Below are 24,405 nucleotides of genomic sequence, written 5' to 3' on the forward strand. Positions count from 1 at the left end.
AAGGACTTAAATAGGTACTTCATAAACAAAATTATACAAATAGTCAACAAGCATATGAAAAGATGCTCAGCATCATTAGTCCTCAGGGAAGTGCAAATTAAAACTGCAATATGACACAGGACACACCCACAGAATGGTTCAAATTAAAAAGGCTGATCATAATAAATACTGAGAAGAATGTAAAACAACTGGAAAGTTTCATACATTGCTGGTAAAAGTATAAAATATTCCAACCACTTTGGTAAACTGCTGGTGTTTTAAAGTTAAACATAATCCTATCCCATAATCCAAAGATTCCACTCCTAGGTATACACTCAAGAGAAATGAGGGCATACATTAAAAAAAAAAAAAAGATTTGTGCAAGAATATTCATAGCAGGTTTATTCATAGTAGCCCTAAATTGGAAACAATCCAATTTCTAGCAACAAGAGAATGGACAAATTATGGTAAACTCATTCAATATGATTAATAAAAAGGAATAAATTACTGAATGAATTACATGCAACATTATGTTGAGAGAAAGAGGCCAGACATGAAAAAACAACATATTGTAATATTCCATTTTTATGGAGTTAAGAACAGACACAACTAATTTACAGTGACAGAAGTCAGAGTAGTGGTTCTGTGGGTGGGTATTGCCTGAAAAGGTATATGAGAGAACTTTATGAGATAATATTTCTATTATTAGAAATATTAATGTTGGGTTGGCCAAAAAGTTATTTTGGGTTTTTCCCTAAGATGTTATGGAAAAACCGAAAAGAACTTTTGGCCAACCCAATATAGTTCTCATATTATACAGGTCTGTGTATCCCCAGGTGGTGCTAGTGGTAAATAACCCACCTGCTAATGCAGGAGACATAAGAGGTGCAGGTTCAATCTCTGGGTTGGGAAGATCCCCTGCAGGAGGCACAGAAACCCACTCCAGTATTCTTGCCTGGAGAATCCCATGGTCAGAGGAGCTTGGCAGGCTACAGTCCATAGGTTTGCAAACAGTTGGACACGACTAAAGCAACTTAGCATGCACATAATGTACCAATAGAAAAACAAATAGCAGCATAAACTCTTTTTAAAACATGGAAGCAAGCACCAGAAAAAAAATATGTCTAAAGAATTTAAAGTGGGTCCTACTGATTTTCACAATAAACCTTTTAGTGTTATTCAGCTTTCATGTATTGGATAATAAAAAATTTAAAATTACCTCCTATAAAACAGTTGGAGGGAACCTAAAGAAACAAAAGACCTATATATAGAAAACTATAAAACACTGATGAAAGAAATCAAAGATGACACAACTAGATGGAGAAATATACCATGTTCATGGATTGAAAGAATCAATTTAGTGAAAATGAGTATACTACCCAAAGCAACCTATAGATTCAATGCAATCCCTATCAAGCTACCAATGGTATTTTTCAGAGAAGTAGAACAAATAATTTCACAATTTGTATGGAAATACAAAAAAAAACCTCAAATAGCCAAAGCAATCTTTGGCTTGCTTTGAATGGAACTGGAGGAATCAACTTGCCTGACTTCAGACTATACTACAAAGCTACAGTCATCAAGACAGTATGGTACTGGCACAAAGACAGAAGTACAGATCAATGGAACAAAACAGAAAGCCCAGAGATAAATCCATGCATCTATGGACACCTTTGACAAAGGAGGCAAGAATATACAATGGAGAAAAGACAATCTCTTTAAAAAATGGTGCTGGGAAAACTGGTCAACCACCTGTAAAAGAGTGAAACTAGGACACTTTCTAACATCATACACAAAAATAAACTCAAAATGGATTAAAGATCTAAATGTAAGACCAGAAACTATAAAACTCCTAGAGGAAAACATTGGCAAAACACTCTCTGATGTAAATCATAGCAGGATCCTCTATGACTCACCTCCCAGAGTAATGGAAATAAAAGCAAAAATAAACAAATGGGAGCTAATTAAACTTAAAAGCTTTTGCACAACAAAAGAAACTATAAGCAAGGTGAAAAGACAGACTTCACAATGGGAGAAATAATGGCAAACAAAGCAACTGACAAAGAATTAATCTCAAAAATATACAAGCAGCTCATGCAGCTGAATTCCAGAAAAATGAACGACCCAATCAAAAAATGGGCCAAAGAACTAAACAGACATTTCTCCAAAGAAGACATACAGATGGCTAACAAACACATGAAAAGATGCTCAACATCACTCATTATCAGAGAAATGCAAATCAAATCCACAATAAGGTAACATCTCATGCCGGTCAGAATGGCTGCCATCAAAAAGTCTACAAACAATAAATGCTAGAGAGGGTGTGGAGAAAAGGGGACCCTCTTACACTGTCGGTGGGAATGCAAACTAATACAGCCACTATGGAGAGCAGTGTGGAGATTCCTTTAAGAACTGGAAACAGAACTGTCATGTGACCCAGCAATCCCACTACTGGGCATACACACAGAGGAAACCAGAATTGAAAGAGACACATGTACCCCAATGTTCATCACAGCACTATTTACAATAGCTAGAACATGAAAGCAACCTAGATGTCTTTTGGCAGATGAATGGATAAGAAAGCTGTGGTACATATACACAATGAAATATTACTCAGCTATTAAAAAGAACACATTTGAATCAGTTCTAATGAGGTGGATGAAACTGGAGCCTATTATACAGAGTGAAGTGAGTCAGAAAGAAAAACACCAATACAGTATATTAATGCATATATATGGAATTTAGAAAGATGGTAACGATGACCCTATATGGAGACAGCAAAAGAGACACAGATGTAAAGAACAGACTTTTGGACTCTGTGGGAGAAGGTGAGGGTGGGATGATTTGAGAGAATAGCATTGAAATGTGTATATTACCATATGTGAAATAGATTGCCAGTCCAGGTTCAATGTATGAGTCAGGACACTCAGGGCTGGTGCACTGGGATGACCCTGAGGGATGGGGATGGGGAGGAAGGTGGGAGGGGGCTTCAGGATGGGGGACACATGTACAGCCATGGCTGATTCATGTCAATGTATGGCAAAAACCACTACAATACTGTAAAGTAATTAGCCTCCAATTAAAATTAATTAATTAAAAACAACAGTTGGAGGGTAATGCCATTGTCAGACATAAGCTAAGTGCTCAGTGATGATTTATCATTTGAAGAAAGAAAGGAAAGAGGGAAAAAAGGAGGAAGGGAAAAACAGACCTCATTGCAGTATTTGACATTTTGGTGGTGAACCCCTGATACAAGATTCATACGTTGAACATTCCATATCACTGAATAAATCCATCACAAAAAATTCTGCCTTCTTCTCCACTAACCTTATGCCTTTTTTTCCAGAGTGGTACAATACTAAGTGTCACAGATACCCAGAATCAAGGTGTTAGTCCCAGTTGGCCATATGACCTCAGGTGAGTCCCTTTACCACTAAAGACTTCAGTTTGTTCATCTCAAAAGGAAACCAGAGGCTCAGTGGTCTCATAGGACCACTGCATCTAAATTGCAAGGAGTCCAGCCCTTAGGTTTCTTGTTCTATACATTTTCAGCCTACATTGCCCCTTGGGACTTACCAGCTAAAGAAGTTTCACATAAAACATTTTCCAAGGAGCTATGTCTGCCCTGGCCCACTTCCTTGAGTTTATCTGGGTGGTCTTTTGTGACGTATTCTTCACCCCAGTCTTTAGTATCCTTAGGCTGCCTCCACACACCAGGTGGGAGATGACTCTTGGGTTGGATATCAGCCGAGAGGCAAGGCTTAAGGTTTTCTTCTGCTTCTGGAGTTGGGGTCATTCCTGAAAAATAACATCTGCCATCAGGTTCTGATTTTTTTTAAATTATATTTGTTACTAACTCAAAAATATTATGCCTTTGCTTGGGTACAACTATCCTTTGAGGGTTAAACATATCAGTTAAGAATTAAAAGTCTCCACAGTTACAAAGGATCACCTTTCTCTGTTTCTGGTCTATATACTTGACTCTTGGCACACAGACTGTACTGAATGACTTTTAAAAATAAATTTTATAAAATAAAATATAAATTAGTTAATTTATAAATTATTTATTTTTATAAAATATAATAACAAAACTAATTTATAGTCATATATATTGATTCTTCATATTTCTTCCTTTCAGGTGAGCACACCTGGGGAGAACACACAGAAACAGCAGGAAAAAGGGTACCAAAGACAGCATCGTATTTTGGAATTTGTCCTCCTTGGCCCTGATGATAGTATATTTCCAAAGGACAGGAGGAAGGGCGGGAGGGGAGATGAAATAATTTATAAGATTCTGGTGAATTACCTCCTAGATAACTTTTAAATACATAAACTCTAAGATGTGTGGTCCACAGAAAACTTAAATGTCATTCCACCTGCACTTGTGAGTTCTCAGCAAGTGTTAGTTCAGTGGTAACTGAAACAAGCCTGAAGGAACTGAGAAGACTGGTTTTGTCTTCAACTTCCCTTCCCTTTCTCTCTGGATTTAACTGAGTTGCTGACCTACTCCAGCATACATCTTGGAATCTTAGTAAACACAGTGCTTTATCTTGCCTGAGTTCTTTCATGCCTGGTTTGGGACTGAGGGCGTAGAAGCAGGAAAGGTAGAAGAAGGGATAGGGTGAGACTGTTAGAAGAAAAGAGAACTTGAAGAAGAGCCACTTACCAGAACCCATTATTCCCTTCACATTGCTGTCTCCTACGTGCATGGATCTGGTCTCTTGCGCTGCAGATGAAGGAAAGCTTTCAATCAATACTTATCCCACTAACATGGACTGGCACCTTCTATGAACTAAGAACTGGGATAGGCTCACAGAGCTTACCTTCTACTGGGAAAGCCAGAGCAGTAAAAAAAAAAACATTACAATAGAGTGTGGCAAGTACTAGTCTCTCATTTCTACAAAGATATAACTAGTACTTAACTCATAGATAGCCGTAAGAATTAAATAAGATAACATTTCTAAACTGCACACAGCAAGAGCTAAATGATTATGTAACTATTATGGTGAGGATGGTAATGCTAAACAGAGCCAGAAGGATGATTTTAAAATGTAAGTCAGACCCTGTCAAGCCTCCGCTTAGCCCTCCAACAGCTCCCCATTTCCGTGCAAAGACCAAAGATCTTAGAATGATCTTAAGGCCCTGAAATATCTGCACCCCTCCCCTGCCTGCTGTTTTTTTTTTTTTTTTTCTTTCTTTTTTTAAAAAACCCATCTCCTATTGTTTCCCTGTTTATTTTGCTTTTAGCCCCACTGGTCTTATGCAATTTCTTGAGCATATCAGTGATGTTCCTACCGGGACCTTGGGACTGGTCCCTTTCCCCCACTCTGATATCCATAAACCTACTTTCTCACTTCCTTCAGGTCTTTACCTGGTACCCTCTCTAAAATTATACTTGTGTTTCCTTATTTGTCTTCTGATCATTGTCTAACATACTACATATTTTGTCTTGTTCATTGTCTGCTTCCTTCAGAACAAGAGGTCCTTGAGGGTTAGAAATTCTTGTTGTTCATTATGATATCCCACCACCTAAATCAATGCTTGAGGCGAATGGATGGATGAAAATATAGATGAATGGATGGAGAGAAGGAAGGGTAGCGGGTGGCCAACACCTTGACTGCAACCTCATGAGAGACCTTGAGCCAGAGGCACTCAGCTAATCTGTGCAAAGATTCCTAACTCAGAGAAACTGTGATATAATGAATGTTTGCTATTTTAAGATACTGAATTTGGGGTCAGTGGATAACAATGGCACTATTGTGTAATGTGTATAGTGTAATGGCACTATAACAATGGCTTATAATGGGTAAGCCAACCCCTTCTGAAAGTTTGGTCCTTTGACCTCAAGTTTTAACATAAACTACCACCAATCATATCCAGAATGTCTTACTATGCCATATTATTCCCAAATTTGTATAGCAACTCAGTAGAATAAACTATATTATATAAGCCATGCCTATATAATAATGAAAGAAGGAGAATTTGCCATGCATCTGGGCAAATACAACTTTTAATCTTTTATCTTGTGCATATGGTCAGCTGTCCCAGACTTGACTCTGATCTGACTTCCACCTTCCAAGCCCATTCTACATTCTTCCCTAACATCTTCATTTTATGCTGTGCTTTTTATGCTGTGGAGCAAAAAATGTAGAGCCACCTGTGATGAACCCATTTCCTAGATTGATCAAGTGAGTCTTCCCAGGCTGCACCTATTAAGTCTCTAAAATAACTACTCAAATGGGTAAAAAATAAAAAAGCAAATCTGTACTTTTGAAGTTAACACCACTTAAAAGCCACTTGATTAAGATTTTTAAATTATCCAAAGCAGATTTATTATCTTTGAATATATGAGTTACATTGTTTCTTAAGCCATAAGGGTGGAAAACCACCAGTCCTGCTCTTGAGGAGATTACAGTTGGTCTAGAAGTTATTGAGTCTGTTTTGGAGACTTTCAACATGAGACCAAAAAAATCATAGGAAAATTTATCCAAACAATGTTGGTATTCCATTCATGCTCCTGCATATAAGGTACTTGCTAAACATTGTTGAGGATACAAAGATGTAGCAAACATGTAAGTGAACATGCTTAGCAACATCTCTTGGAAAGCCATTTTCTTCAGGACTGCTACATACAGATATTTTCTAATTATTTTCGGTGATGTGGCTGTGGCTGTTTCAACCCACAAACATCACCAGATCAGTTTTCCAGAGAAAGGAGAGTACAGAATTAGGTTATCACTGACATCAATGCCTGCCTGTTAGGGCAGATATAACTTTCTCATATCCGTGAAACCTTTGTTGAAAAAAAAAGAACACAACTTTCCATCTGTGCAGAGAGGTAAGGATTGAGAAGTAATGTAGAAAATAAAACAATTTATTAGTGTGAATAATTAAAAAAAATTTTTTCTACTATAGCTGGTATAGTATTATTGTATAATAAATTATTTCCAACCCATTTGAAACTTAGAATACCCAGATTATTATTTTCCCTCAAAAGAAAATCTTTTAAATTTGGGCAGACTCTCTCCATCTCTTAGATCCTCTGAATTCTTTTACATTCCAGTTACAAAAGCAAAACATCCTGAGTGATACATTATTTTCATCTAATAAAGATGGAGGCTGTAAGCCTATTCTCAATGTTACTGAAGTCCTAGGAACCAAGGGAGAACTACTTGGCTAATTCAATATGATGTGTGAACTGTACCTTTTTCATAGGCCTGAGAAGGCAAAAGGTTTGTAAAGTCTTCACTTGGAAGAACAGGCTCAGGGATGTTGATGGAACGGAAAGGACTTCCTTGTGCTTGAGCAGGTCCAGCCTGTGATCCATGTTCTTCTTTCTGAGTTTTCCTAAAAAAAGAAAAGAAAAAAGGCTCTTACTACATGATGGGGTAAGAAAAGAGTCAGTTCAGAATAGGTCAAGAAAATTTCTGAACCGTACAAAATTGCAGTTTGTAAATTAAACACAGTTGAATGCTAGCAATTCATATGATTCAATGCAACTCATCACCAAATACCTACAATTCACCTTCTAATTATAATATCTGCATTCTTATTTTTCTGTTACTAGCTTCCCTGTTACAGAGTTTACAGCGGGAACAATTTCTTGGGATAATTTACATTCTCTTCACAAAGCAACACAAGGGTAGCAGGAAGGAGCAGGTACTTGACTGAAAACACTGAACCATTCTCCAGGGTCACACAAATATTAGTTATATTTTAAATTTGATCATATCAAAACATGTAACAATGAAGATTATGTCTCCTTAGTGGTGAAGCTTTACCTTAATTCAGCCTGGTTGGGATATTGTTTAATATAAATTTATTTTCAATGGTCAAAGTAAAATAATAGTATTAGAGAAATTTCAGAAATCTAATAAAATCACTGGTGACCCCACTATCTTAGCACAAAAATCATAATTTAAATATATCTTTCTAGTTGTTATTTTCCTGGTGGCTCAGTTGGTAAAGAGTCTGCCTGCAATGAGGGAGACCCAGGTTCAATCCCTGGGCCGGGAAAATCCCCTGGAGAAGGAAATAGCAACCCACTCCAGTATTCTTGCCTGGAGAATTCTATAGACAGAGGGGCCTGGTGGGCTACAGTCCATGGGGTCACAAAGAGTCGGACATGACTGAATGACTAACACTTTCACTTTCTAGTTGTTATTTTACGTCTTTACAGTTAAATTCTGCATGCCACTTCATATCATTTTCGTTTAACTTCCAGTTATATTAAGTGTGTTTTCTGCTACTGTTCTTATTTCCCCACCAGGAATTGAAACTTTGCACCCTGAATTGTAGACATGGAGTCTTTACTGAACTGCCAGAGAAGTCCCACCATTCATTTTTGTGCTGCATAACCTCTATCACATGCTGGTTCATGGAGCCTAGTGGCCAGCTGTCCACCAATAGAGGGAAAGGTATTCCTGGTGCCTGTCTATGAGCCATTGCTTATACATTTGCCTTTGGTCAGTTTTTTGGTCAGACACTCACTTGGCTTTAACTTTTCGAGATTCTCTTCGCTTCTCCTGTTGAAGCTGTTCAATTTTCTGTTGCATTTCTTCTTGTTTGGAAGTGATGGCCTGGATCATTGACATGGCATTGCTCAGCTCTTCCTAAAAAATAAGAATTGATATGTATTTAATCTGGCATATGAAGTTAAAGTATATAACATAATATTTAGTACACAGAAAACTTTTAAGACATATTAAATGAATGAATGAGAGATGAAAAGTTTACTTTTATTGTAGCTTCTAATTTTAACATAGAGATCCAACCAAGTAAAACATGATATTTTTCCATGAAAGTTAGTGAATGGGCCAGAGGAAAATTCTTGTATTTGGTTGCTAGGCAAAAAGGCAAGTTTTTTTGTTTTTGTTTTTTTTTTTTACTTCTGTTAAGATGACCAGAAATCTTTAGGAGGGAAATAGAAGAAGGACCTACCTTAAAATAGTTCAATGAATTCTTCATCTCAGTAACTTTCTCTTCCATGGAACATCTGCAGCTCTTAACCTTCTCTTCCAAAGCATATTCTCCATGTTGAATTCTTGACAATTCTTGCATTGCTTCTGTGAAGCCAGTTTTGAGTTCAGAGGCTAGAGCCTGCAACTAAATAATACACAAAGAGTTAATTCAATTTGCTATAAATTATTATGAATGGAATCTCTGATCCCTTGGATGTTTCTTTTGTTTGCAAAATCAGGCTCTTGAACATGTACAGAACTCATTTACTAGAAGACTATTGTGTACACAACTTAAGGCAACTTTGGTCCCATATGTCTAGGGAAAAGTGGGTCTTCTTTATATCACTCACCCTGAAGCTTGATAGTGATAAAAAAAAGCAACCAATTTATTGTTTGCAAGTGTTCCTGCAACTACTTATTTGAACACCTTTGATTAAAAAGAGATTTATTTAAAAAATAAAATAAAATAAAATAAAAAGAGATTTATTTTAAAAGCAACCTATGCATGTGAAAGACAGTGTTGATCAGTAAGTAACTCTTTGAATTCCATGCAAGAAAGGATGTTGAAGAAATTCAGTTATTTTTTCCTTAAAAAAATGAAATGATAAGAAGAGTAATAATTAAGCATATTTGAACATTTCTTTGAAAGGGAAGAAGTTTTTTTAATATTCTTGGATGATATCATGAAAAAGGAGATTATGGTGTTTCCAGGGGCAGGAAAACCTACAATGGTAGAAACTCAGCACTTTGATAGTAACGAGAATCATCTTCAGCCGTCAAGCCTGGTCTTGTAGGAATGCACACTTGGATTTTTATTGTCAACTTCCAACCATGAAAAGGGTGTCAATTGGAGTCAGATAGGGTATAAATCCTAGCAACTCTGCTACAAGTACTAAAACCTCAGGCAAGTTGGTTAGCCTCTTTGTAGAAATTTCTTCATCCATAATATAGCTATGATAATATTTCACAGGACTGTCCTGAGAATTAAATGAATAAATGTAGGTATGGTACCTACCATAGCATATGCTTGGTATGTAAAAAGTGTTCAAGAAATTTTCATTCTTTTCCCCCTTGAAGTGGTAAATCAGAAAGCTAAGCACAAACAGAAATGTGGAGAAAATGGAGCACTTCTAAATTTCAGTTTTATTTATTGAGTCATTGAAAAAAGCATTTTCAACAAACAAAAAGTTAAGATAATAACAATAAGGTAATAATAACATTACTTACATGATTTTTATGATCTTACATTCTGCTAGGTATAGAAATGCTTACTCCTGATTGCTTTTTGAAACAGAACTTTTTAGGAGCCTTAAACACCCTTTCCAAATGGTTCCAACTTGTGTGACATCTCAAAGTATAAAATGAATTACTCTTCTGCACCATATTTTCAAAATATAGCGCTTGTGGGTCTCTGTGCTTCACAGAGGGCTTGGAGGAGGGGAAAGTAAGAGGAATCAAGGAGATCATTCCGAGGGAAAAAAAAGCATGACATCTCAGGTGTTTGGAGCTGAAAGATTGGGAAACAACATGAGCAATGTGTATTTCATTCCAGTCATTTTTAATTTTGATATGTCTGTGATGGGTTTTAGCACATGTCCTAATTCAGTTGTCATGTTAGGTTAAATCACCAGATCAACTACATTTGATCTGGTAATTTTCATTATACAAATTCATCTTCTGTGAGCAAAATGAAGTCGATGGCCATGTGATATCAAAGCAAAATGTAGGCATGTTTTAAAATTGAAGGAAGGAAATCTAACATTCACTCATGATTCCTGCTTGGAAAAAAAAAGGGAACCACTTTCCAACAGAAATAGGTTTCATTTGCACTACTCCCCTAGGTGGATGTGTGGCGTTTTGCCCAGAAGGCAAAAGGAAGCAGCAGGATTCTCTTCACCCATAGAACCCCAGTTCTCAAATATTAAGAGCTATCAATACCTTTCACTAACAGCCAGGTTATATAGGGACTTTGGGAATTCTGAAACCGTTTTGAGCTAGGAAGCACCCATTTTCTTTCCATATGCTACTTTGAGCTCCTTCGATGACTGCCACTGAAGTAACACTACTGCTTTATAAAGAGGCTCATGACCACTGATCAGGCAGGGGATGCCATACATAGTGAGTACAATCACACACCTGAGACTACAGGTCACTTTTAAGTTGCTTGGGAGATTTTGAAAACCTTTAGCTACTGCAGACTGGTTTTCTGGTACCAACTGGCCATTCCTTTGTAAGTTAAAAAAAAAATACTCTGAAGACGTGGACTTATTTGCTCTGCTCTGTCTCCCGCTTTCTTATTTGACAGCCCACAGCCCACCCCCAGGATTAGAAATGGGTGTCTACCTTGTTCTCCAGCGAGTTGAACACGTTCCTCATCTCGTTGATTTTTTCGTGAAGCTGCTCTAGAGAGGTTATGATCCCTCCATCCTGCCGCTGGAGGCGGGCTCCCACTGGAGGCAGGTTCAGGGAACTCTTGTACTTGGAAGCCTACGGTACCACAGAGGGCTTCTTAGGCTCAAAAGAAATAGGGGAGGGGAGTCTGAATTCTTCCTATTTCCTGCTCTTAATTTTTGTTTCTCAATTTCCTCTACTTTCTTGGCTCTTAACTCTTCTCAAGATGAATTTTAGTCAATGTCTTCCAAATTTTTTTTTTTTTTTACCAAAAAAAAAATCTTTTTCAAAGATCCCTTAAACTAAATTTTCATAAATTAAGCAAGTTGTTCCAACTTGTCTTTTACACAAACTTCTCCTTCCCTTCTGTCTCATTATTAAGGTCAGAAAAGCAGGGAATGGGCCTGTGCTTTGAGAACTCTGCAAAGTTTTAAAGATCAAGATTTGAGAAATCTCCACAAGGTATGCCAAATTCCTGTGACACCTGACTAAAAGTTCTACAGAAGCAGAAGCTCAGGTATTTTGAAGTAGCCCATAATGACAAGAATGCCAGGGTAATTGCTTTGGCTTCCCCCTAAATCAGGGTTGCTAGAGAAGAAATGGGGTCTTTCTGCCAGCTGCCACTCCCTAATTTTTAGCCTCTGTTAATCCAATGCAATGGATTAACCCATTGCAATTAATTTAATGCAGTGATTTAAAACACAAAGTGAGTCATTTGAACAGTAAAGAGTAAATTTCCCAAATCTACTCTACACTTCCTGCAGAAGTTGATCCTTAAAGTTATTCTTACCAGGCAACACTGAGGCTGATAGGAAGCCTGGTGTGGTGGAAATTTATCTTATCTATCCCTGGATGCAACACAGGTCTAGCAGAGATAGCTTCTCTGGAGTTAGAAGAACATGCCTCAATGGTAAAAAGAGACTGAGGCTTAAACAGGGCTTATAAATCCTAGAAAACATTCAATGGAAATTTTGATGATGAAACCTATTACTGTAGGACTGGTTCCCATAGATTTACAGTTAGAGTTTCTTTGGGCATATAACCCATTTTCTTAAATTATTAATATTTTTATTAACAGAGAAAAAGGAAAAAAGAGAGTCACCCCAAATCTCATTACTTTAATATAACCATTAAAATTTTGGTATATTTCCTTCTATTTTGTGCTATGAATATAAATGCAAGTATTAATAGCATTGGCTTTGGCTTCCTAGGTGGCATGGTGGTAAAGAATTCACCTGCCAATGCAGGAGATGTAAGAGAAATGGGTTTGATCCCTGGGTCGGGAAGATCCCTTGGAGTAGGAAATGGCAACCCACTCCAGTATTCTTACCTGAAAAATGCCAGAGGAGTCTGGCGGGCTACGGTCCATCATGTTTCAAAGAGTCAGACATGACTAAGCACACACGCATGCATATTTATAGTGTTGAAATCACGTAAAAGACATATTTTGATTCTGCCCTCCTTTTTCTTTCCTTTTGCATAACATTCTTATAAGTCCTTTCCCTCAGCCTTCAAATGTTTGTCTAAGTGTACATTTTAATGGCTATATAATGTTCCATTCTACAAGTGTGCCAGAGTTTACCTACTCATTCACCCTGGTTGTAAATTTGTTATTTATAATTTTTCAATATAAGATAATGCATTGAAATATAGTGCTTTTTATTTAAAGCTTTGTATATATTTCAGTTATTTCCTTTGGATAATTCTTAAAAATAAAATTACTGAGTCAAAGGATGTTAGGTAGTATTGACCCAAAGGAAAATATACCATATTGGAACATATTCAATAAATTAATAATTATACAAAATATATTTGACCAGAGGGCTTGAAAAGTTATAATAATATGGTTGTATATATTCTTGGAAACATACTGTATGACATGCAATGTCCTAAATTAGTGTATTTGGAAAATCATGTCTTAGACAAGACATATGAAACATAAGTAATATAAATGGTAGAAGTTAAAGTGTCCACATTCCTAAGGCTACACATGAGCCAAAAACATGGTTGGAGTTCAAGTCATTAGTGTGAGGGTTGCACTAGAACTAAATTGTGCTGTTTCATCTGTTGCCTTAATTGGGGGACCCTCAACCCTCACTTCTCATGTTACTGAAATCAGAATTTTAAAATATATATTCCAAATGAAGTAATCATTTGGCTGAATCAACACAGCGGACTCTGGAAAAGAGACTGGGGTGGACTTTGAGGGGGTTATGGACAATGGACAAAGAGGAGAGGGATAGATTTGGATGCAAATAAAAGGGAGTGTACTAAGCTAAGGAGCAGTCAGGGTGTCCGCTGATTCACCTAGTCCACAGTAATTCTACCTGGAGTGAGCTGGGAGATGATAGTGCTCATTCTACTGTTGACTTCTTAGGTCACAGCACCATATTCTTACCAAGGTTAGGTTCATCCAAAGAACTGGAAGCCAATTAGGGGTATGAACAAAATTTTAACACTTTTACTGCATTTGCATTAAATTAGTCAAAAAATAATACTCCTTGTTTTAATCATTGTTTCTTTGAGCTTCAACCTTTCCTTCTATTTATTAGCCATCTGCAATTTTGTTTTGGTACATTGTTTGTTTTCTTCACCCGTATTCTATCAGGATTTCAGAATTTTCCTATTTATTGATTCTATGAATTATTTATATATCATTAAAGCTCTGTAATATTTTTGTAGGAAATTTTCCAGTTTTTGTTATTTGTCTCTGAATTTGTTGAAAATATTTTTACATTGGGAAAATTTTTAATTGGGATGTGATGTACTCACTAACGTTTCCCTTTGTGATTTTTTTCCCAGTGTTTTTTTTTTCTTAAAAAGATATTTTCTAGTGCTTTTTTCCTTAAAAAGACATCCAGAGACAAAATAAATATTCACTAATTCTAAACTTCCAAGGTTTTTAAAAATATTTAATGCTTTAATTCACTTTTGAGTTTATTTTGATTAGAGTATGAAGCAAAGATCTCTTCTTTTTTTTGCAAAGAACCAGACAGTTTTCCAAACACCATTTAGCACCAAACTAAAATTACTACATCAGACCCCTTGGCTTAAAGCAATATATACATCTCACGATATCCATTCATTCATTCAACTAATATTTATTGAATATGTATTCTATTCCAGGCACTATACTTTGTTCTGAGAATATAACAAAGAGCAAAATGTACTAATCCCTGCCCTTGGAGCTTACATTCTAGAGAAGGAGACAGACAATTGAAAAATAATATACAAGTTAATATTTACTATAATGTCAGGTAGGGATTGGGAGGTCTGTTGAGAAAATAAGGAGATAGAAAATGTCTGAAATGTCACATTTTCCTTCACCTTTCATATCTTGCTCTCCCTTTTAAGTACAGATTGTATCTATTATAGTTAATCTCTCCCTGTATCCCTCCTTCCTTGTCCTCTTCTTGATTTCTCCTCCTTCATCTTCTTTTGGTTAAATGTTGCTTGGAGTAAACAGACTGGGGTTTAGGAGACATTCTTTTAAAACAAGGACAGGGTTATAATCACAGCATCACAAAGGTCACATGGAGCAAGTTCACTTCCACTGCTTCATTTGTTCCTCCGTGAACAGATGTACTTGGATGTATACAATAAGAGAATGAGGCCATCCCCACTGCAGCTATATTTAGCCAACATTCAGGGAGTGACCTACATAAAATCTGTAATAGACTTTAAATCATACCTGAGTTTAAAGAGATAGTCACACTCATTCAAATGCCATACACAGGTCGGGCATTAACAGAGGGGAGGTGGGCAGGGAGGTCTTGGACAGACAAGTGAAGCATCAGATGAGCATTGAAGGAAGATTCACTTCCTGTTTCCAGACCATTGTTCAGGCTAGTCTCTCTGCCTAAAATTACCCTTCCTCACACCCACTTACCAAATGATTAACTCGTTCTTACATGCCCGATCAAATCCTTCAGTTAAAATTAATTCATCCCTTTTTCATATTCCACAGAATTTTATCAATACCTCTGTTGAAATTCTTCCAAACAGCCTACCTTGTATTTATTGTATGTTTTTCAGGACACTTAAAAATCAGTAAGAACATCTGTTTCATCTCCCATTCAAGTCCCAAGCAGTAGACTTTGCACATAGTAACTGCTCAATAAATATTCATTAAGTTGAAATGAGGCTATTTTCTTCAGCCTCTCTGTTTGCTGGTCTGGTTCTAAGAGCAACATGATTACAATGTTTTCATCATCTTGTGCTGGTTTGCCCTAATTGGGTCCTCAGCAGTGATCTCTTACATGATATTTTTGGGAACTAACTAGTTGTTATTTTCATTTTACTGTTACTCAAAGTAAACAAATTTAAATTACATTTCCCCAAACTACCTGCTCCTCTGGATTCCTATATCTCTATTTGGGAGACCACTCTTTTTCATAGTTGCTGTTTCATCACTCAGTCATGTCCAACTCTTTTGCGACCCCATGGACAATAGCCCACCAGGCTCCTCTGGTGGTGGGATTTCCCACGCAAGAATACTGGAGTGGGTTGCCGTTTCTTTCTCCAGGGGATCTTCCCGACCCGGAGATAGAACCTGCGTCTTCTGCATTGGCAGGCCGATTCTTCACCACTGAGCCACCATGGATGCCCCCTTTTCCTACTTGTTGTTGTTCAGTCGCTAAGTCATGTCTGATTGTTTGCAACCCCATGGACTGCAGCACACCAGGCTTCTCTGTCCTTCACCATTTCCTGGAGTTTGCTCAAACTCATGACCATTGAGTCATGATGCCATCCCCCTTCCCCTCCAGCCCTCAATCTTTCCCAGCATCAGAATCTTTTCCAATGAGTCAGCTGTTCGTAGCAGGTGGCCAAAGTATTACAGCTTCAGCATCAGTCCTTCCAGTGAATATTCAGGGTTGATTTCCTTTATATCTCCTTGCTGTCCAAGGGGCTCTCAAGAGTCTTCTCCAGCACCACAATTTGAAATCATTGATTCTTTGGTGCTCAACCTTCTTTATGATCTAACTATCACATCTGTACATGACTACAGGAAAAATCATAACTTTGACTATACAGACCTTTGTTGGCAAAGCCAAGTCTCTGATTTTTAATATGCTAAGTTTGTCATAGCTTCTTTTCCAAAGAGCAAGCATCTTTTAATTACAAGTTTGCAGTCACCATCCTCAGTGATTTTGGAGCCAAGAAAATAAAATGTCTCTGTTTCCACTTTTCCCCCATCTATTTGCATGAAATGGTGGGATCAGATGCCATAATCTTAGTTTTTTGAATGTTGTGTTTTAAACCAGCTTTTTCATTCTCCTCTTTCACACTCACCAAGAGGTTCTTTAGTTCCTCTTTGCTTTCTACCTTTAGAGTGGTATCATCTACATATCTGAGGTTGTTGATATTTCTCCTGGCAATCTTGATTCCATCTGTGAGTCATCCAGACGCATTTTGCATGATGTACTCGACATATAAGTTAAATAAGCAGGGTGACAATAAACAGCCTTGATGTACTCCTTCCCAATTTTGAACCAGTCCATTGTTCCATGTCTGATTATAAATGTTGCTTCTTGCCCTGCATACAGATTTCTCAGGAGACTGGTAAGGTGGTCTGGTATACCAGGGCTTAAAACCTTAAGAGCCAACTTTGAAATCACCCTTTCTCCCAACCCCCACCTAACCCTGTCAGTTCTTTCTTCCTTCTCAAGTATTCCAAATAACAATGCCTTAAGTCTAGAGAGTAGCATGGGTTTCCCTAGCCCAAGCTCTTTTCACGTTACATATTATGTCAGAATGAACTCTATGATTTTTAAGGACAGAAATTTACTTTAAATCACAGTTGGTAGATAGAAGCCAAAGAAATACTATGTAGAGAGCCAAAGTGACTGTCATTGCAAACATATTACATAAAAGTTGGCAGAACATTTATCTCCTCATAAATCAAATTATTCCCATTGTTAAAAGAGCTTAACTTTTTTTCTGTTATCATATATGAACATCTGCAGTGTTAACCCCCTTTTATTCTCAATTCTCCCTACTAAAATAAGAGACTGAAAAAACCAGATCTTGCTCTCTCCTTCTGATGGAAATGTTATTACACAGGGTAATGACCAGAATGATGGTGACAAAAAGAAAAGCATCATCGATGTGGGAGTGGTGGTGCTGTATTTTATAAACTGTGTAAGCTGTCCTTCAGTCATCAGTTTTCACCAGAGTACAATGTGAATGGTACTCTTAACCCTGCTTATCTCACAGTCTTAAGTGAACAAACACAATGATACATGTAGAAGCTTTTTTGAGTGCTAAAAACAATGTGTACATAAAGAACAGTCATCATTGTGATACATAAAAGAGTTTAAAACAATCTGTGTTTTTACCTGGTAAATCTGTGCAGAAGGATTATTCATTGGCTTATGTTCATTATCTCCTGTAGGGAAAAGAGCTCAGTTTAATCAACACAATTCATTCTGTCCCTATTCTCTTCATATGCAGGGAGTGAGGGGACTTACAGGATATTAAATCTGTACTTGCATGATAAGAAGCCAATGATTCAACAGAGACAGAAGATAAATTGGCATAGGTTATTTTATATTACATTCTAATGATCAAACCATATCTACCTGATATATCTCTTGTAGTAGAAAATCATGTGCTACCAAGGTGGGGAAGTTTCTCAATCAAACTGAATGATAAACAATCATTCATTAGCCAGAAGGGAATGCCCATGAAGGGTCTCTTTCAGACTTCCCAGGTGGTCCAGTGGTTAAGACTCTGTGCTTCCATTGCAGGGGACACAAGTTCGCTCCCTGGTCAAGGAACTAAGATCCCACAAGCCGCATGGCAGGGCCAAAAAAAAAGGGTCTGTCTTATTCTTGGGACTGAGTGAAGTTTATCTGAGCGGCTAGTTCCAGTCAGGAAGTCTTTTATCCAGTGGTCACTCTATTGTTCTCAGGAGGCCTGTGTAAAATATTCCTTACTTCTACCTCTGATCCTTGCTAAACTTCAGACCTCTGCCCTCTGTCCTGCCCAGATCAGCTAAAGGAATTTTGCTGTCCTCCTGGGCAAGAGGGCTGATGGAAGGAAATTTCAATACAAAGGGTCTTGGAAGGATGCAGGCATAAAGAAAACAGTATTGTCAACACTAGAGACAGGTCAAACACAAAGAAAGTAGTAGGTTATGAAAACCATTTGCACTAGGGAGGAAAAAGATTAGCCTAGAATGTACCTGTCAGAACCTCAGCCCCGAGAACGAGATAAATTGCATAAAATGTACACCTCACATGCAGCCCTTTGCTTATCCATTTTAGCCACATCTCCTTTGTATCACATTGTATGAATCAAGCAGTTTATAGATAAAATCCCCAGCTGCAAATATTTGGATGTATAGATGTGTACATTGTTCTCCTAGGACATTCAGGTACAGGAAACCCTTCCTTAGAGGAATAAGCCTCAGTATGTTAAGTTTATAAATAATATATAACTTCAGCTCAGATCTTATACACACCAAAGGCAGTCTCTATAAAATCCAGATGGTTTGAGATTACCAATCCCCCTTACAAACTTGAGTGGATTTACTTAACCTATTTCATGCTATGTCCCAACAGCCTGGTATAATGGCAAGAACCAGAACCTGGGGACAGAGACCAGGGTCCCAGATCAAACTCTGACATTTTGTAGCTATAGCCTCACTTCTCTATGACTGTTTGTTTACCTATCAATTGAAGATGATAACAGACCCTACTTTTATATGGTTGATTCTGTGTGGTAAAGTTTAAAAGAGGAAGCCCTCATGTTTCTAGGTCAGCCTAGAAGGCGTTGGATGTCTGTTAGTTCAATATATATCTTGACCCTTTTCAGGAGGTCATTCTGAGGCAGTCCTAAAATTATTGCTAAGAAAAGTAAGAAACTACTCAAATTATAGATATACATGTAGCATTTCCTGTTTCCCCAGTACTGTGTCTGTGTTCTTCCTGGTCATTCTGTTATGATAGTGAAATAAGAATAGTCAAGTTAACATATTATTATGTTATGAGATAAGGGCAATACCAGCTTACAACCTATATTTCTTAAATCCTGAGCCTAAGCAAGACATAGGAAAAATCTGACCTTGCTTGGTTTTGGTCTTTTCCATGGTGCCTGTTGCTTCTCTCCTCCAGCTTATTCAACATTGCATCTTCATCATCCCTGGATCAGGCCATCCCCTCGTCCCCAGACCTGTCAGTTGAAATCAAGAGTAAGGGAACAGGTGAAGTGACTGGACTTAAGTTTATGTGCTAACTTTAAAAAATTGAAACGAACACAGAAGCAACAGGTGTTATGTGCAGGTTCAGAAGAGTGAAAATATTAAGTTGAGCACATATTTAGCTTAAAACTCAAAGGTAAATATTTTGTCAACAAGTATGAATTTCATTAGTTAAAAATTATGGTAGTTTTTAATATACTGAATTCTGTTGGGGATCAAACCAATTAACTTTAACCTATTAATTTTATTAGCAGGGTATAGTTTGGGGAAATTAACTTGAGCAAGCATGAAGGCTAATATATCTGTTTCTATTTCATTAAATAGTAAGTTCCTTGATGGCTTTGTCCCCACTTTCACCATCTGTAGACTTCTTTACACCAGGAGATGCTAGTCAAATGTGGCCTAGCTGTTGTGATCTTTGGACATGAAACTGCCAGTTCAGAATGCAATCTAACAAGTAAAAATAGTATTGTGGACACTGGCCCTCTTTTTATCCCATCTAGAATTTTAACCCTTTTCAATGATTGGGGAATTCCCCAACCTTATGCAGCTTGATCAGAGGCCTCCCCTTATGTGGAGGCTGAAAGTGCCAGGTTCTCCTAGCCTCCCTTGCAGCTAAGGCATGATGGACATGTGGTAACATTTTGATACACCCACCTCAATTGGTGCTGGCAGTTGCAGAAGGATTTCCTAAGGCAGATATACTTGATATACTTTCTACTTTCTTAGAAATAGAAATGATTTTTAAGACAAGCAGCAGCAGCATCAACAAGGGTGGTAGTGGTGACCATGATCTGGTATAGACAGTTTAGGGAACTCCAGCTGCTGCTTTCCTCACCAGAACAGCTGTACTACATGATGTGGGGCATTGTTGCTGGATGCATAATCCCAAACTTGGTTCTCCAGTCTCCCAGAGATTTTATGAGCTGTCCATATCCTTTTAACAAAGTCCTTTGCTGAGTAAATCAGCCAATTATTTCCTATTGCTTTGCAATTAAGAAACTTAATTGAAATAATAAAAATATATCAACACTATCCAAGATTGAGAAAGCATAAGTTACAACTTTGTTCACTGCGCTAGAAAAGACACATCTAATTTCTGGTGATAAAATGCAGATCAATGTTTACCTAGGGCAGGAGGTGGGAGTTTAATTGGGAAGAAGCACAGGGAACTTTTTAGGTTGATAAAAATATTCTATTGCTTAATTATGGTAGTGGTTATCCAGATGCATAAATTTGTCAAAACTCATCAAAATACACTCATGTGTATTTTGACTGAGTGCCTTTTATCCTATATAATTTATACCTCAAAGTAGAAATTAGTGTTTCATGCATATATTAAGGTCTGTGAAGCAGAATGATAAATTGACAGTCTGGAAGGCACAAATGGATGAAAAAGCATTGGTCAATAGCTGCACAATTATAAATGAGGGATCTAAAGAAAGGCCCAAAGTGAAGGCCATATGCTCTTTGGAATCTTGTACATTTTTCATGTGAGCATGGAAATTATATCAAGATAAGTCATCTTCCAAAGCTATCTGAATCTCTTTCATAGCTGATATAAACATTTCTAAGATGAAAAGTTTCTGCTCCTTAGCAAATAATCTTTTGATATTTAATGAATTCCAGGATGAATATAATTAAATCGCAGAAAGTTAGAGCCAAAAGACACTGAGAAAATTATTTGATTCAGCGTCTTCATTTATTGGAGAAGCAACCAAGGCGTGGAGAGGGGAAGAAAAGTCATCCGCTTAAAACCACACAGCTTTGAAAATAATTGTTAGAGGTGATGTCTGTTGCTATTTGGGGGGAAAAGTATTAAAATATGTGAAGCCATATTTTAATGCCATATTTTAATGGGATTTTTTATGGATAATTAATTCCAGGAGATTTATTGATCTAATCTGCAGCTAATTAAAAACAAACCCCCAAACTGCCATCTGTCATAGGTAAAATGTAAATTTATGCATTTTCAGAGGTAAGACATCATCAAGTTCACAAATGTACAAATAGTTACTGATTTCAAGAAGATAAGGTATGTGGTTACTAGAAAATAAATTAGAAATTTTATTTATTTAATTATGAAAACAACCAAACCACATTATAAAAATTTTAGAAAATACTGAGGGAAAAAAAACAGCTATGATGCCTCTAATTATTGATCACTTGATTTTATTGCTAGTCTATCACTTTTCTCTTGAATATTTTACCTGATTGTTAATGGAGCCTATAATTTTATATCTACTTTTTTTACCTATATTAAGTATTTTTCTTTCTTTTACAAATTGGACCTTTATTATTCAAGTTGTTTTTATTGTGGTTATTTGGGTAGAGGTACAAATGTCCCTCCTTAGACCCAGTCAGTGTTAACAATCTGCTGAAATTCTTCGTTTCTTTCTCTATCCTCATAGAGCCACATTCAAATGTATATACTTCTGTATATTCTTATTCTGTATATTCTTATACAGATAAGGCGGGGGTTGTCATTGTAGGTTCATACTCTTCCTCTCTGCATCATCCCTCTCACTTCGTATATCATGGCAATCTTTCCAAGTTAATTGGTATAAATCTAGCAAATCACTGTTAATGACTGAGTAACATCCATGGTAGGAATAATCTGTTTTAATTGTTCTTTTATCAATGGGCATTCCCTTTATTTCCATTATTTTGTCACTGTAAACAATGCTACAACAAACATCTCGGTATACAGAGCCGTATATATTGGTGCTTTTATATACTTAGGGGTTTAATAAGTAAGACTCATTTATTCTTAAGTAGTGTATAGTTTTTATTGCTACTGCAAATGGCATTTTTCAATTTCCAATTCTCTCTAGCTGGTGTTTCTCTCTCTTTTTTAAATATTTATTTTGTTCTCAGCCATCTTACTAAATTCTTTTATTAATTATAGAATATTTTAAAATAAATATTTCTAGATTATTTTAATTCTTGTTTTCAAGTTTTACACTGGTTATTTCACAGTTGAATGATATTGTATTTGCTAGAGCCTCTAGAATAATGTTTGCTAATAGCAGTGACAGTGGATATTATTATCCATCTTCTTATTTTAATGTAAATGACTTTAAAGTCATTTATAATCATATTTTCTACCTTTGATAAATAATGTATATCATATTTAAGTAACTTTAGCCTTGCTTTACCAAAATTTCTTAAAAGGAATGGCTACTGTATTTTATCCATCTTTTAGCAGCTATTGATAGACTTACCTTTTTCTCCTTTGTCATAATAAATTATACTGATTCTCTGATGTTGAATCATCCTCACATTCCTGGAATATTTGCTTGGTCATAGGAGATAGTTTTATTGACACTCTGCTGGATCCTATTTGTTAATATTTAGATATTTTTGCATCTATATTCATGAGTGATTTTGATCTGTGGAAGATTAATTGCTTTTTTTATTTTTTATTCTATGGCAGAGGGACATTCACATTATCCTAGCTTCTTAAAATGAATTAGAGAGGTTTTTTATCTTGTCCTATAATCTAGAAATGTTTCAATTAAATTGGAATTGTCGTTCATCAAAAGACAGTATATCATAGCTATGAAAACATTTGGTCTTAATGCCTTTTTAAAAAAGTAGACACATCCTTAAACCCAATTCAATTTCTTAAAAGGTAATTGGTCTACTCAACTTTTAAGCTTAATTTTATAATTTATATTTTCTTAGGACATCATGTGTTTCCTTAAGTTTATTAACAAATCTATTGATAGAGGATAAGTATCTACATTTTGTGAACAGCTGCTATGGTTGTAGCACCATCTTCATGTTTTCTTTATATTGTCACATCTAATTGAATCCTCACATTGATCCTGTTCAGTGTGGATCATTATCTCCATTTTACAGACGAGCATCCTGAGGCTTGGGAAAATGAGGTAATGATGTACCAGGAATCATAGATAAGATATGGCAGAGAGAGCCAGAACTGGAATAGGTCTCTGTGACTTTAGAACTGGTGGATTCAATTCCTAGATTTCTCCAAATAGTTTTGCAGTCAGTATATTTAATTACTGAAAAATAGTTGTTTGAGGAATTATGTCATTGTTGTCTTTTCCTTTCTAAATTATTGAATATTAGGATCATTTTCTATTTGTCATTATAGTTAATGAAAAATTATAGCTAACATAAAAAAGAATATAGATTTTTTCCCCTCTTATTTAAGGCATTTTTAGGCTAGGTTTACAGAAGAAAATTGCTAATTTGAAGAGTATGATCATATTAGTGAGTAACATATTTTGAAAGATACATCTTAAAAGGGAAAATAACAGTATTATGTGGAAAAGTAGACTTTTTCTGGGAAGAGCTATACATTATGAAATTCCTTTGAGATCTTGTACTCTTCTTCATTGTGGGCATCCCTCACTCTCTGAGCCCAGTAATTCTTTACTTTGTCCTTCATAATCCTTGAATCACTGCCTGAGCTAGGCTGTGCTTAGTCGTGTCTGACTCTTTGCGACCTCATGGACTGTAGCCTGCCAGGCTCCTCTGTCTATGGGGATTCTCCAGGCAAGAATATCGGAGTGGGTTGCCATGCCCTCCTCTAGGGGATCTTCCCTACTCAGGGATCGACCCAGGTCTCCCTCATTGCAGGGAGATTCTTCACTGTCTGAGCCACCAGGCAAGCCCAAGAATACTGGAGTGGGTCCTCCAGGCAAGAATACTGGAGTGGGTCGCCATGCCCTTCTCCAGAGGAACTTCCCAACCCAGGAATCAAAGCGGTCTCCTGCATTGCAGGCAAATTCTTTACCAACTGAGCTATCAGTTCAGTTCAGTTCAGTCACTCAGTCGTGTCCAACTCTTTGTGACCCGGTGAATCGCAGCACGCCAGGCCTCCCTGTCCATCACCAACTCCCA

The 24,405-nt window shown here is 36.9% G+C and overlaps 1 protein-coding gene across 1 annotated transcript in view; it reads right to left on the minus strand.

Annotated features, from left to right (window-relative positions):
• Positions 1 to 19,422, minus strand: part of ARHGEF33 (Rho guanine nucleotide exchange factor 33) — a 49,893-nt gene extending 30,471 nt beyond the window's left edge. The window contains exons 1-7 of the mRNA XM_061156121.1: positions 19,398 to 19,422; positions 17,669 to 17,718; positions 8,920 to 9,084; positions 8,470 to 8,591; positions 7,184 to 7,326; positions 4,646 to 4,705; positions 3,556 to 3,777 (exon numbers count right to left, since the gene is read on the minus strand). Coding sequence (XP_061012104.1) covers positions 3,556 to 3,777; positions 4,646 to 4,705; positions 7,184 to 7,326; positions 8,470 to 8,591; positions 8,920 to 9,084; positions 17,669 to 17,718; positions 19,398 to 19,422 — 787 coding nt within the window. The remainder of the gene's footprint in view (positions 1 to 3,555; positions 3,778 to 4,645; positions 4,706 to 7,183; positions 7,327 to 8,469; positions 8,592 to 8,919; positions 9,085 to 17,668; positions 17,719 to 19,397) is intronic.
• Between the last annotated feature and the right edge of the window lie 4,983 nt (positions 19,423 to 24,405).

This window comes from Dama dama, chromosome 11 (genome assembly GCF_033118175.1).
Source record: "Dama dama isolate Ldn47 chromosome 11, ASM3311817v1, whole genome shotgun sequence".
NCBI classification, from domain to species: domain Eukaryota; kingdom Metazoa; phylum Chordata; class Mammalia; order Artiodactyla; family Cervidae; genus Dama; species Dama dama.